General features: G+C 42.6%; 1 protein-coding gene across 2 annotated transcripts in view; it reads right to left on the bottom strand.

Moving 5' to 3' along the window:
* Positions 1-9939, bottom strand: part of RBM47 (RNA binding motif protein 47) — a 76571-nt gene extending 66632 nt beyond the window's left edge. For both annotated transcript variants that reach the window (XM_053941433.1, XM_053941435.1), the window contains exon 1: positions 9796-9939. In XM_053941433.1, the coding sequence (XP_053797408.1) occupies positions 9796-9824 (29 nt within the window). In that variant the 5' untranslated portion in view covers positions 9825-9939. The remainder of the gene's footprint in view (positions 1-9795) is intronic.
* Between the last annotated feature and the right edge of the window lie 4770 nt (positions 9940-14709).

The following is a 14709-nucleotide window of genomic DNA, read 5'->3' as shown; positions in this document are numbered from 1 at the left end:
CAGTAAACACATGGAAACTCAGTTTTCAAAGGTTCACATCCTGCTTTGACCCCTTCACAAGAACCACTTCCCTGCCTGAGGTCAAGTACTTAGGAAACCTTAGGAATAAATTGCAAAAGTTTGAAAAAAAGTGAATTCTCTAGCTTTGATTTTCAGAAATTGCCAAATACTTTTAGGCTAAGTGACTCTTGGGCCTCTATACAGGTAAATGCAGAACAATTCACAGGCCTCAGGCATCTTGCCATGCAATGCAAAGCTTTGCAAAATTATGAGCAAATAAAAATGGTCTCCTAATAGAAAATGCAGGACATCCTTATTAACCAGAGTTGCTCTGTCTTCTTCGTTTTACATCTGCTTGTACAATGGAAACTTTTGGATGCTAAATGTCATGCACTTGGAGCAGTTAAAGTCCCAGGCCTCTGTAGGTTATATTGTGTGGACACTTTTTTCCAGAGTAGGCTACAGCAGTTATATCTATTTATCAACACTAAAGCTACAGGCACTTTACCAGTCCATTTCAAACAGCTTTTCTAAAACCAGTGATCTGAAGCAGAAACCTGGGACTTGTCCCACCAGCATCCTGGGGACTCCTGGCTCTCCCCTGTCCCTGGAGTTTCACAGCAGGTGCTGCTCACTGCTCTGTCAGCAGGACCTTGCCCTCACTTCACGGGGACACAGCTGGATCATGAAATGCTGGCAGTGTCCCCTTCCCATCCCTTGACAGGCTGTGCCATTGCAGTGCTTCATGGAGTCCCCTTCACCCCAGGGCTGTGGGATTGAAGGAAGGAGAGCTGAGGCAAGGAGCCCAGGGGCTGCCAGAGGTTCGGGTTAGGTGTCTAGCTGTGACTGGCACCTTGTCTCATCCTTCCCTAGGACTTGCACAGCACAACGACCCAACCCTATCAAAATGGAGGCATAAGCCAAACACAGAAAAATCCCTGAGATTTGCTGAAGTTCCCCATAGACTGGCCACAGCAGACCTCACAACCCGATGGGATGTTCAGCTATACCAGTAGAGACCAGTAACCACAAAACAGATATCCACAAAAACCACTGGACTGTACTGTTGGTAACTCATGCATGTTATTTTCTATGGCAAGGCAGGGACATGAACTCTCCTAAGTTTTGTACTGGTGCTTTTCCTGCAAAACCAGTCATTTGTATACTTTTTGCTTCTTGCCTGGCTTATTCTACACCCTGTTGCACGTATGCATACAATAGTACTTGTGAACTCAAAAGAAACCTTTATTTAATAGTGATTGACATTTGCAGGAGCTTTAAGAATGCAATGATTTTGGCATCAGTTACTTTCCAGGTAAGGATTAACGAACCAATGTGTCAACTACCACTTGATGTTCTTTGTTTGAAAAAGGCCATATTTCAAAATGGCAGCAGCTTTCAGATTCTTTTTCAGAAAGATTGTGCTTTGGTTTGGAAATAGGGAAGCACAGCAAGGATTGCAACACAAAACAGATAAGATTAGATGAAGAGGAAATGTGATATAAGTGTTTTGGAGCTACAGAAGGATGAACAAAATTATGTTCATCTCACACTGTTCATGTTACAGTGCTTGATTTAGAAGACACAAAAGCAGTGTCCCCTCATCAGAACTCAGGCAGAAACTAAGCCCTTTCTGTGTCTTGGTATTGTGGCTGAAACCCACATTCAAACAATGTAGAAAAGCAGTGAAAAGGAAAGGCAGGTTCATCCACCTTGCCTGTCACTCAACGCTCCTGATGTTGGCCAGAAGGGGGTTCATCCCTTTTGCTTCTCCATGGTTCCAACATCTCTACATCCAGCTGTCTAGTGTTTGCAAGGATGCAGAGCGGGTGGTCTGTGGAGCACCAGGGCACACACAAGCCAGTTCAGAGCACATATCCTGTGCCAGGATCCCTGGCCACAGTGCCAGACTCACTGGCACAGACAGAGCATGCAGGGAGCATGGAGACCCAGAAACTGGCACTAGTGCCAGAAGGCAAAGGTGAACCTCAGTGAGCCAGCTTTAAACACAGAACTCCAAAAGAAACTTGTGTAGCAGCACAACAACTAGCAAGCTTATCTAATCGTCTCTGCACCAGCCTCAGTTCTGCAAAGGGTTTGTTCAACCCATTGGTGGGTATTCCTAGGGTACAGGGGACAGGTAACCTTGTATCCACCCTGTGGTAATACAATTATGGCTCCCAAACTGCAGCAGGATCCTTTGTGGTTGCTTTGGAGTACAACAAAACAGAGAACTTACAGTTGCCTATGTATTAAAAACATGAAGGTGTATCCAAAGATACTATAAACTTATACCCCAGCTTGCAAACCCCCTGTTCAGTCCATGTCTTGTGTACTGGCAGCATGCACTGAGAGTTGAGGTCTTTAACTGATTTTCACTATTACCAGTATATAGCTTTGTTGAGAACTTAACCTTCTAGGCTTATAGATACATGGCATTTTCTATAAGATTAAGTTTCTTACACTGCCCATGGGTAAATAGACCTCACTGCTTGAGAGGGAGGCAGTATTAGAGGCTCTGCTTTAGCCACATATAGCTTTTTTTGCTTATATTTCCTTTTGATAACCTGTAGTTTTTACACAACTTATTTATTTAGGCAAAAACTCTGCTGTATCTGTTGGAAAATGCAGAGATGCTTCATGCTTCACCTTTTTATATATGTAGTATATTCTTTAACAGCTCATCTCTTGTGGCACTCCTCAAGAGTATTTCTGGTATACAGGAGGAGAGAAAAAAAATGACACAGTGGGTAAAATGATCCCATAAGATCATCTCCCAGAAACAGAGATAAAGATGGTAACTGACAGTGCTTTAGGAATTGAAAATCCAGCACTGAGACTGATTTGATACCTCTAGTGCACATGCTGTTTATATATGTGTACAAATATACAAATATAAAGAATATATTTTCCTTTAAAAACAAACAAACAACACAAAACCTCAGGGATCTACAGATGGAAATGCTAGGATTTGACTAGGATTCAGTCTCCTTGGTAAAGGCTCTCAGCAACCCCACAGCCCAGGGACTAGCAGGATTCACTGGTAACACCTCTCAAATCCCTGGTATTTTTAAAAGGTGCCTCTCTTCCCAATGGCACACCACCACAAATCCATCTTTGGGAGATGACAGGAATCAAAAAGCCATTGTTGAAACTCCAGATAATATTCCAGATAGAGGAGGGGGGAAAAGCCCTGAAACTCATCTTCAAGCAAAATGCTTGCCCTGGGCTTTTCTCATTCTGATGCAAAAGCCAACAGACAAGACCACCAGTGCCTTTGGTTTAGCAATACTTGCTGTATTTACTCAGGGCTTCTGGCAGTTCATTCCACATTCCTCAGAGCTGTAGGTTTTATACAGTGCCCTGTATATCAACCAGACACTGTACCTGATAAAGTTTCCCTGAGGCAGGTGGCCATGGGAATGGCCAGGAATTTGTGCAGGAATTTGCACAGGAATTTTCTTACTTAGCCTCATAAAGTTAGCAAACAACAAAAAACTAAAATTGTTCACCAGTTGTCTTGCTGCTTACCAAAATTGCAAGCTTGCAGACAACCAGAGCTTTCCAAGAGAAATAAAGAGTGACCATGGGAAGACATCTTCTCACCACCTCCAGCGAGGACCTGCAAACACCTGTGGTGAAACACAGGTCAGAGAACAGACCTTAAAATATCAGGGAGGGCTCCTGGTTGGCAAGGCAGAGAGAAGCAGAGCAGCACAGACACAGCTGTTCAGGAGTTGTTGCCTGTCTCAGACCCTGCTCCCACTGATCACACACCATGGGAGGCAGGGCACTGTGCTGACATCCCAGATACCTCTTGCCACCCCTCTGGTGCTTAGGAAGATTTATTCTGCACACATACAGTCTGACCTGTGACTCATTGGTAAGTTGAGACTTGGGACTTCAGTATGTGGAAGAAGCATGTAAAAGCCTTTTTGTTTATTGTTGCTCAATACAATTATCCTCTATGAAAATCACATTTTTTCCTTCCATGCAGGACAACTGTGGCCTCTTTGAGCCCTGCCCAGGTTGAAGCTTGCTTCTGGGCCCTGGGGTTGTGCAACGCCGCTGGGTACATCTGCAGCCACCCTTGGCCTGGTGCTCAGGGTGAGCAGACAGCTTTGTCAGTAGCATTTACTCATCCCATGTACTTCGTAAACACTGACTAAGACACCACAAACAGCAGCAACAGCAAGCACATTCAGATCTCCTTGACCCAGCCAGAGGCACCTCCACGTTCATCGAAAGTGTGTACTCAGTAAGTCAGATAAGTTGTGTCTTTTCTTGCCTGCTTCATGAGGTCAAGAAGCCAAGGCAGAATCCATCTTCAAGAGCCAGACTATAATGCAGTCCCAAAAGTTTGAATACACTCACCAATTAAGTCTAGGTCTGCTTGCAGCCTTACCTGTGACTATGTTCCTGTCAGCTTCAGGTACCACCATATTAGTGCTACCTTTAATGAAAATGCTAATGACAGCAAAATGCTTCCTTTGAGGACTAACATTCACATTAGGATGTGGATAGTAGAGTATGAACCCTGGTGAAATTTCAGCATACAGTCAACAGAAATTTTACTACCAGAAACATGGCCTTAAGTAATGGTAATAATGTTAATATTTAATTGAGGTGAGTTGAACGTGCTCTTTTGTTGCAAAAACATCTAGAGGACATGTCCCTGCGTGCATGATCGTGTTTGACTCTATCTTCCCTCCTTGCCTTTCATGCTTTTTTCCCTGCTCTGGCTCTTCCTCCCTCCTCAGCCATAAGAGCTCCCACAGTTGTACCTTGTGTGCTGTTCACACCTCATATCCTCTGTTTGTACCCCCCAGCAAAACTTCCAGATTTAAAGACCTGTTAGCCACAGTCTCTTCATAATTCCACCATTACAGGTCCTGAAATCTTGAGTACAGCTTTCAAACCCTAATGAAGCACCTTTGCCTCAGCTTTTCTGATCCCAATCGGGAATCAGACTCAATGAGCTGACCTTTTCCTGCCCTGTCTCCTTCCAGCTCCTCCTGCTCCTTCTGCTCCTCTTTTCAAGGATTGGTCATTTCTCATTTTCTCCCTTCCCTCCTCTTCCCAGCCGTGTAAATGCCTCCCCTTCACCCAAGTCCATCACCTTCCTCCTTGGGTTTTGATTCCCCATTTTTCTCTTCTTCTTGTTGCTGACTTATGCTGATGACCCATATCACCCTCTTTGTCATGCTATGTCCATTTAACCAATTCTGTTCCTCTTCTGCCCCAATCCTTTTCCCCATTAAAAGACTGTTTAGTTGGCATGCAGTGTCCAGAGGCTATCTACTGCTGAGTTTTTCCTGTGCTAAGCTACGAGTGGTCCCATTCAGCACCATCCATTAGCCTCCTTTGCTATGTCCACCATTCGGCCTTTTTGCAATTTCTGTTCCATCAACCCTTGTGACTTCTCTTTTGCTTTTAGCCCTTACCTCTATACCAAGTTAAATTGCAAAATTCTCCCTTCATTTAAATTTTCTTTGCTTTTCTTCCCCATAATATCCAGCCCAACCAACAGCCCTCGGTTTTTTCTCTTCTGCTAGAAAGACTGTCTGCTGAAAGCCCAGCCATCACATCCAGCTATATGTGGATAAAGCAGAGCCTCTAATACTGCCTCCCTCTCAAGCAATACCCAAAGTCTCTTTTCTCTCCTTTCCACAGTGACCATTACTGCTCTGTTTGCAGGCAGGGCACAATTTTTATTTGGGCAGCCTTTTTTTCAAGGTATAGCTAAGACCTGTTGATGCTTTCTGCATGCATGTCAAAGACATTGACAGTTCTATCTACCCTCAAAACTTAAATACTTCCCTGGAGTCTCATCCTCACATTAACTCATCAATGGTGACATTCCTTCTTGCTCTTTCACAATTTGATCTGTGGTTGATCTACGATTTTGATCCACTGTTTTATCTTCCAAATATTACTTCAAGAGTCATTTTCATAGCTTTGAATGTGCCACTCATTTTCTGTGCTCCTGTTGATCCTCTTTCCGTCTTCTAATAAATAAAATAAAATGTGTCCTTACGCACAATACTTGCCTAGGCAGGCAGAGCTGAATAGCACAACCAGGTGTCTTTTGCAGCTTATGAACACTAACTTTATGCTTCTCATCTGATGCCCTTCTGTTTTCCTTCATAAATCCTCACTGGGACTACCTCCCTGGTCACAGCTGCAGAGGAATTTTGCTCACCTCTCCTAAATTCCTTCTAAAATCTCTCCCTTGCTGCTGAGATAGTCCAAGAGCAGACAGTCTGCTGGCATGCTGTCCTCACTTTGTACCCAGCTGACCCCTCACCATTTCCTTGTGCTCCACCTGCATCCATCCCATCTCTTGCCTCTCACCAGCTATTTGGTGCATAAACCCCACATGGCAGTGACAGCCCTTCCGCTCCACCTGTATAAGCAGGTCCACACAGCAGAAACACCCAGGTCAGGAATCCCAGGTCTGTGACACAGCAATCGTAAATGACATCTTGAATGTTACTGCGAACTCAACTTGCTGAAACTCAGCCTACACCCTGACTTGTGGTGGAGCAAAGTTTCTTTGGTAAAAGACAAAAAGACAGAAGCAGTATCTCAGTTTATTTCTAAAGGCACAGCTCCAGCTCATCCATTGTACTCAAAAGGCCAAAACATGAATGTAAACTCCGAGCTACATCACTTGGGGTGTTGTTTTCCAGAGTAAACCTTCCAATGGCTCTCACATTGGCAAATAGGATAAAAAGCCTCTCAGTTGTTAGTGGCTGGTTAAGCTGTTGCCCCTTTGGAAATCCATGAAAGTTACTGTTACCACATTATTATTGGTTGAGGATCCTCATGCCTTTGTAGCTTCTTTCCATCTCATGGCAAATAAGCTCATCTGTGCTGACTCAGTCTCAGCTTTATGACCTACCTAAGCAAAAGATAACATCCAGACTCTAAGCATATTTTGTAAAATACACTTTAAAAATATCAGAAACCTCTTTCTTCTATTCAAATAAAATCTTACTTGGAATCAGGGCAAATGAAAGCCTGGAAAGGACAAAAATGCCCTCAAGTATCAGGTAGTCAGCTCTGCAGTTACTAAAAAGTTGCTTTTCTCTGTTGAGTTTACTGTGTCACCAAAGCCCTACCAGCCATAGCTATACAAAGCCTGCATTGTCTCAGCAAGGCTACTAAGATCTTCCTGATCTTGGCAAGAGCTAGGTGTACCCAGAAGCATTTTACTGAAAAAAAATTACTACAGCAGAAAGAAATATTATTTTAGGCCTCATACTGGAAAGATAAAGGTCAGAGTCCTTCCCTCTGCTAAGGGAGCAGACAAAAATATCCTGTTCACAGGATCCATTTTACAAACTTGGAAATTGCACCTAAAAATCCCCTTATGAAACAAATTTCAAGGTGACTACTTTGTATATAAGGAAGGATTTGTTGGTTTAAGTCATCAGTGATTTGGCGATTTCAGCTTCATGACAAAAGAGGCAACTACACACAGCCGATTACAGGCACGAGATGGTCTCTTTACAATTGATCTGTTAGATCTGCTTCCTTGCTACAGAGCAAACCTGATCTTTATGTTCACCTTTATGTTCATCATTGATTTATTTTTTTTTTTTAACAGGAATAGGATCTGGCCATGTTTCTTCACAAAGAGCACATACTTGCCCCTGCTAAATTTCTCAGTAAATCACAGTGATATTGGTTCAGGAATGAAAAAGCCAAGATTACCTTTTTCTTTCACCCATAAATGTGGTGTCACCTCTGCTGGAGTCTGTCACCCTAGCAGTGCTGTGGGCTCCTATGGTAACCCAACAGGTAATCTCACACCATTCCAGGGTAACTCTGGTCTTCTCTAGCTCTTAGATGCTCTCATAGCTTTCACAGAAGAGGGTGTAGCATTTCACAGAGTCATAGGAAGTGTGGGGCTCTGCCATGTGGAGGAGACCAAGCCTCCAAAATGTGGGAAGATGCAAAAGCAGACCCCAGTACCAGGGATAGCTTTGCTGAAGCCAGCCTGGCGAGGGTCATGCAAGATCAAGGGTTCAGACCAAATTAACATAGAAACAGTATTCCCTGAAGGCTCTGCCATCTCCACTGCTTATATTAAGTATTTTTATTACAACATTTTCAACTTTAAAAGAATCTGTTGTATTGAAGGCAGCACATTCTTTTATTTTCTAAAATTTCAAAGAAATATTTTGCATCCTCAGCTGCAGCAGGGACACTCAGAAATTATTAGCAACCCTATTTACATGCCAGTCCAAAAACTCCAAAGATTTCCCTAACAATACTTAGGGCCCGGAGCGCGTGTCTCAGAAGGGGCCAGACCCCAAAAGCAGAAGAAGGTGCTGGGCTCTCCCCGGGCTGCGAGGTGAGGTGGGAACAGCTGCCCTCAGCTCTCGGCAGGATGCACAGCTTTGAAACAAGCCAGGAGAACAGCCTCTCACAGGACGGGAATATGCAGGGGGGTGGCGGGAGAGAGAACGAATGTGCAAAAGGAGTGTTTGTCTCTCCGTTTATCTCGCAGACAGCAGTCTGTTAGCTTTAGCTTCGAGCCTGCCGGACACCAAGCAGCGGCCCGTTCCTGGCGTTATCTCCACCTCCTCTCTGAGAGTGCACGCTGCCTTCCAGTTTTCCAGCTGTATACCAGGCTCCGCTTAACACCGCGGGCGACCTCTGGCCCCAGGGCCTGGCAGCTGCGCGGCGGCGGCGCGGGCGCGCAGCGCACCCCGCGCCCGTGCGCTGGCAGCGCGCCTGGGCCGGCCGCGCCGCCGCCGCCTTGCGAAACACGCGCGGCTCCCCTCCCGCATCATGTGAGCTCGGCCGGACTGGTAGAGAATAATTGCAGGCTTGTCCAAATTATCATTTGCACAGAATGAGAGACGCATCGAGGCACCGATACTCAGCTTGCGTTAGCCTCAGGCGGCTCATTTCAGCCCCATCTAATGCTCCTGCCTTCTGCCAGGTCAGCCCAGTTGAGCCGATAAATTTTAGTAGGCATTTTGTGACCTGTAAGGTCCCAGACCATCTTTAACCATTATAATAGATTGGCTTTAACTCAAAGTTTTATTTCAAGTTCCTGAGAAGAAATGAGCTGTGTAGCCTTATCTCTAAAAAAAAAATTAAAATCTGCTGCTTCTTTTAACATGAACCCTAGTATTTCTCATCTAATCACGCATATCTCAGCGTGAAGAAGATGCTTGACCTCCTGTTGCATACAGGTATTCTAAATGGTCTTCAGAAACTTCACAGATAAGATTCCATTCTTATGCTAATGTCTATAACAGATTGGCAGACAGCAGACTCAGAGCCCTCTTGTCACCTCCCTGTCACTTGTGCCACGGCTCTGTGGTCTGTACAAACTACAGCATTTTAAGTGTTCAAAAAGAAAAAAACAGCCACGAAACGGAACACTACTTCCGAAATTGACTCCAAAGACATTAGGCAAGTTACGTTGTGTTTTTCCTTTGACATGGAGAAACACATATTTTAAATTAAAATTCTCAGATCTGCAAATCACTTCTCAATCTGTCCTTTTTTAGTACCTGCCTCTGCCTCATATCTGTCATCTTTCTTCAGAATCACCAGAAATCTGTCAGTTGGAAAGAGCCACCAAAACTCCACCGAAAACCTCTGCAGTTCTCTCCATTTGCCTCTCCTCTGCAAAAATACTTTAAAATGTATTTTCTGAGTGAACTCCTGGTCGTTTACATTGTCAATCCAATCACAGAAGAGTAAGTACAACCCAATCCACAGCTAAGGATGGAGGAAGTGCAGAGCAAACCGAAAAGCGAAGGTACCTACCTGGAGCCCACCTCAGCGCCCAGCACCATTCGCAGCAACGGCAACGTTTTGGGGTAGCGACCTTAATGCATTGTCCTTCCTACCGCGCTGCTAAGTGAGAGTTGAGCAACTCCTTGCACTGCTGCTGGGAGCAACAGCTCTCCCAATCTTAACCCCCTCTCTTGGCTCTTCGCTTCTTTGCTCTTGTTTTTTTTTTTTTTTTTTTTTTTTTTTTTTTTAACAGAGTTTTTGAGCACTAAAACTTGCAATTAGTACCAGCTAAGCCAAAGCCCCTGCTCGCCCCTGCCCTAAGCCGCACATTCCAGGGCGCTGAGCGGCGCGCTGAGCTCTTTGCCGGCACCGCGCCGCTCTCGCACCCCCAGACCCGGCTTTCTGCCTGCAAACTCGATAAGGCTGCAGGAGCTCAGCAACACGCACTGAAACTCGGACAGGGGAAAAATTGGTCTCTAATCTCCAGCCTGGGTGGTTTTTATTATCCTCCTCCCCCCCTCCTCTCTTTCTCTCTACACTCACAGTAGCAAGGTTGTCTCCGGACTACTCCCTGCCTTAAACTCACCAAACCAGATTTTTACTCCCAACACCTTCCCGTAAATCTGAACTGAAATTTTACCCTGCTTGCCGAGTTCTGGCTGGCTGAGGGCCAGCCAGCATTCCTGTTGTTTTAAGAGGGCAGATTAAAAAAAACCAAACCAAACAAACAAAAACCCCCCAAAAAAACCACCAACAGCACCCCCCCCAACAAACAAACAAAAAACCCAACCCAAACTCCAAAAACAAAACCAGAAACAAAACCAAACCAAAACAACAACCACCAAACAAAAACCCAAAAAACCCTAAATGTCAAAAAAAAAAAAAAAAAAAAAAAAAAAAAAAGATAGAGAGAGAGAAGAAAACCTGGAGAGATGCAAGGACTGGAAGGAAGCAAACTTTTAGAGCAGCTTTACTAAAAATACTGTGGGAGGGAGTGATTCACGTTTATCTCTAAAGGGCTAAAACGGTGAATTTTTTTTTTTTTTTAGCAGTGTCAGTCATGAGAAAATACCCTTCTCAGCCATCTGCCTCCTTCAGGTGGATGGATATTTGAAAAGAAAATAAACCTCTGGTACTCACCTGAAGGACGGCAGCAGGCATCAGCGTCGCAGGGAGAGGAGCCTGCACCTTTGCCTGATCGAGTTAGCCCAAGGCAGCGGTAACGCTGGTTTAAGAAGTGCCACATTTTACACTTTTCTGACCTAAAGTTACATGTGGTTTCTAGACAAGGAACAAAAGAGAAACCAGTTTATATAGACAAAAAAACCAACAACCAAGCCTTCTTTTAAACTCCGTGTGATCCCTCTGACCGTTGTCTGGAACGCTTAAAGAAACAATGAAGCGAGACTGTAAACTTTCTTCCCCCCCTTTTACGCTACCTGTCTGTGCCTGGCTATGGGCTTTGATGTATTGAAACAAAGCACAAGACCTGTTTATAGTAAATGAAACCAACCAAGAGAGATCTAACTCAGACTTGTGACTAAACAAACTGGAACAGGAAGCACACACCAGCAGATTTTTTTTTAAGTAGTAATTCCTGCTAGCATTGTCATGAAACAGAAAAAAAAAAAAAAAAAAAAAAAAAAAGTTTTGCTTCTCCCTTCAGTCACTTTTGTTCAAATGCGGGAGTTTTTGGTGGGTTTTTCTTTGTTTGGTTTGGTTTTATTTTGATGATTTTTTTTTTCTGGAGAGCAAAAACCCAACCAACCAAACAAAATCCCAAAACAAACAAGCAATATTCCATCATGTACATGCAAATATTTAACAAAGCAATATTTACCACTAGTGGTGACCTGGAGATATTATTCATCTATTTGTTTCTCCATGTAGGTCATTTGTGCAACTGATAGTATCATGACCCTCACTCCAATTAACATCTGTAACTGATGAGTAGACAGAGGATCTTCACCTAGGCTAACTGGACAGTTCAAATCCCCAGCAGTAGATTAGAAGTCCTGCAATCTAAATCTTTAAAGAATAAATAATATTGGAGCTCAAAAATAGTGAAAGGAATTGATTTTCATAATTTCTCCTAATTTAAAAAAGAATTCTTTTTATTCTTAATTAATTCTTTAGCAATTTTTAATTAAGAATTCTTCTTAATTCTTCTAAATTCTAAAAGATTTATTTAGAGCCGGGTACCCACCATACTGCCTTTTTTTCTGTGATATTACCTATGCTTTTTGAAAGCAATTTGTCCTTATAAACAATAATCTCTCTAATTGTATTATTTTTCAAGTATAGAAAAATCTCACAGGTTTTACCTAAGAAAATCCACATTCACTCCCTAAGAGAGTTTTACTGCAGGCAGAAACCAATGAATCAAACCACTACTGGTATAATATGTAAAGCTCACAGTCAAATATTGCAAAGTTCAAGTTAACAGTATTTTCTCTCTAAACCATTGCAATTCAAAAGTTGATAAAAGCATGTGATTCCAGTTTTAGCAAATGCATCAAGAACAAAAAAAAAAAAAAAAAAAAAAAAACTTTCAGAACTTACCTGCATTAATGAACAAATAATCATGGGGAAAACTTTTGTAAAATACTTGAATTAAATTGTGAGTTCAGCATTAGCAGCAAATATGCACTTAAATTGTTCAAGAAAAAATAGTCCAGAATAGTAAATAATGAGGGGTTTAGTGGTACAAAAACCTCTTAAGTATTCTTTAGTACTCTTCTTTAAAATCATGACCCATTCACCCAAAGGGAGGTTTTCACATAGAATCCTTATCTGGTAAGTTTGCCAACAAAGTTCTCAGGCAATCCATCTCAAGCAGAGAGAACCTATGCTCCATTTGCTCCATTGAGAGGAGAGAATTGGCTTTACTGGCAGAAGTAGTTCCTTGCAAACATGTACAAATTACATCTAAATGAGCATCTCTGTAATACAATGACTAGTACAGAAAATGGAAAGACATTTGAGTGCATTGTCCTGCATGTCCAGAACACAGGAATACTACCAAAAGCCATGGTTGCACCAGTGTGGTAAAGTGAACTATTTTAAGGTATGCTGCTAAAAGTGTAGCTCTGCCTGTTCTACTGACTCTGCACATGTGCTTGTGGGTCTTACCTCTGAAAGCCAGCTCATGACTTTCTTGTGCAAATAGATTTCCTTGGAAGACACCAAAGATATGAAAGAGGTCGATTTTCTTCTTAGTTCAGTTCACCTGCAGGTGAAGTGCGTGACAGCACTAGAGGTGTCTAGTTAGATCTAATCCCTGGCAGTAGCTCATCCAGCAATTAAAATACTCCTTATTGCTCACCATCTGTGTGAGGAGACATGTTCCATGGACCCAGCTGAGACTGCAAGGTACTACATCTGTCTGCATACTCCTGCAGGCATAGGGATGATCGTGACACATCTGCTTGCAACTTTTTAATGGACTTCCAAACTTTGGTGAGGAAAGCAATTTTTACATTTCTCATCTGCCAGCAAAACAATAGTGCAAAACCTCTACTATTTATTACTTGTGCTTTACTCTGATTCACAGATTCCAGATCAAATAACAGGTAATGTTGCCAGGTTCCTTAAGTGCACTTTCTCAGCACAAAGGAGAGTAGCAATTCAGGAAAGTCTCTTCTTGACCACCAAATGCTGAATCTATCACAAGCTGAGATGAGATAAAAGCAGTCTCAACAATCAGTTGTAGGAATTGTTGCCATTGAGGTTTCAGGTAACTTAAAATTAAACATTAGATCTAACTGATAGAATAGCAGTCTGAGACATTTTTGACACAAGGATTATTTTTCTCCCTCTTGTCCCAGTTGTCCAGCTGACAAAGTGTTTTAAGGGGTTGTGAGCTCCTTACATAGGAAGGAATGATTGACCCACATGTAATTTGCTGCAGCACCCTCCAGTCTGTGTGTTAAAATGAAAGAGCAGTCACAACCCTCCAACATGGACAAGAAATTTCCTGGTTTTCTGCCAAGCCATGGCAGGGTTTCTGACCAAAAGAAAGAATTTAATGAGACCATAGCAAAGCAAATTAAGCTAAGTGCAGCATGATTAGGCTGTGAACACTGATCTTTAAAGGCAATAGTATTTGATTAAGGAAGGTGTCCTCCAAAACTGATCTTAAAATTGCAATTAAAAATGTCAGTGGGTTTGGGGTGGTTTTTTGAGGGCTGTGTCTCCTGAACTGTAATTTTTCCTTCTGAATATGGCTTACTGTATTATCAGTTCTGTGAAATACCTATTGTAGAATTTGTCACTCCTGCCCAATAGCTGACTTCACTGCAGCAAGAAAACTGCACGTTGAAAGTTTGGTGAGTACATTTCATTAAGGAGATTATGGCAAAACTTTTTTTCCCTCTCTCTCTAATTGGGAAACTATGAAAAAGTGAGTGTATGTTACTCAAGAATGAATTTCTAATTATCAGAAAAGTAACTGGAGAAGTAGAACACTCATTACTTTTGTCAAAAATTTAAAAGCCTCTACTTCTACTCTAAATTTTGTTTAAGTTTTCTAACACAGAATGTTTCCTACTACAGGTTAAACATTTGAATATTGTTCAGTAAACAAAGAGTTTATAAATAAGTCTGCAATCATTTGATTTTTTCCCAGTTGAAGTTTGGAGAGTGAACATTTCTGATAGTGGTCTGTGAAAACATGTCCCTTCCTACGTAGAAGGTCTCAATATGCTTACTCTGTAACACAGCACCTTCTTCTTCAGAAAGATCTTGTTTTCTTTGTGATACTTCCATGAAGTCTGTTTGCAACCTCTGTCACTGTGGCCCCCCCATCATCTCCTCCCAGTCTGTATCTCTTGCTTTCCTACTTGGTGATTTGACCATCCTACCCCTCTCAGAAGCTGCTTCCTCTACATAAATTTCAGATTCAGGCTTTCATTTAAACTCTTCATTTCTCATCCCTTCTTATTC

This window comes from Vidua chalybeata, chromosome 4 (assembly GCF_026979565.1).
Source record: "Vidua chalybeata isolate OUT-0048 chromosome 4, bVidCha1 merged haplotype, whole genome shotgun sequence".
Lineage (NCBI taxonomy): Eukaryota > Metazoa > Chordata > Aves > Passeriformes > Viduidae > Vidua > Vidua chalybeata.
Note: the sequence above shows the minus strand (reverse complement) of the source record. Positions and strands in the feature narration are given on the sequence as shown.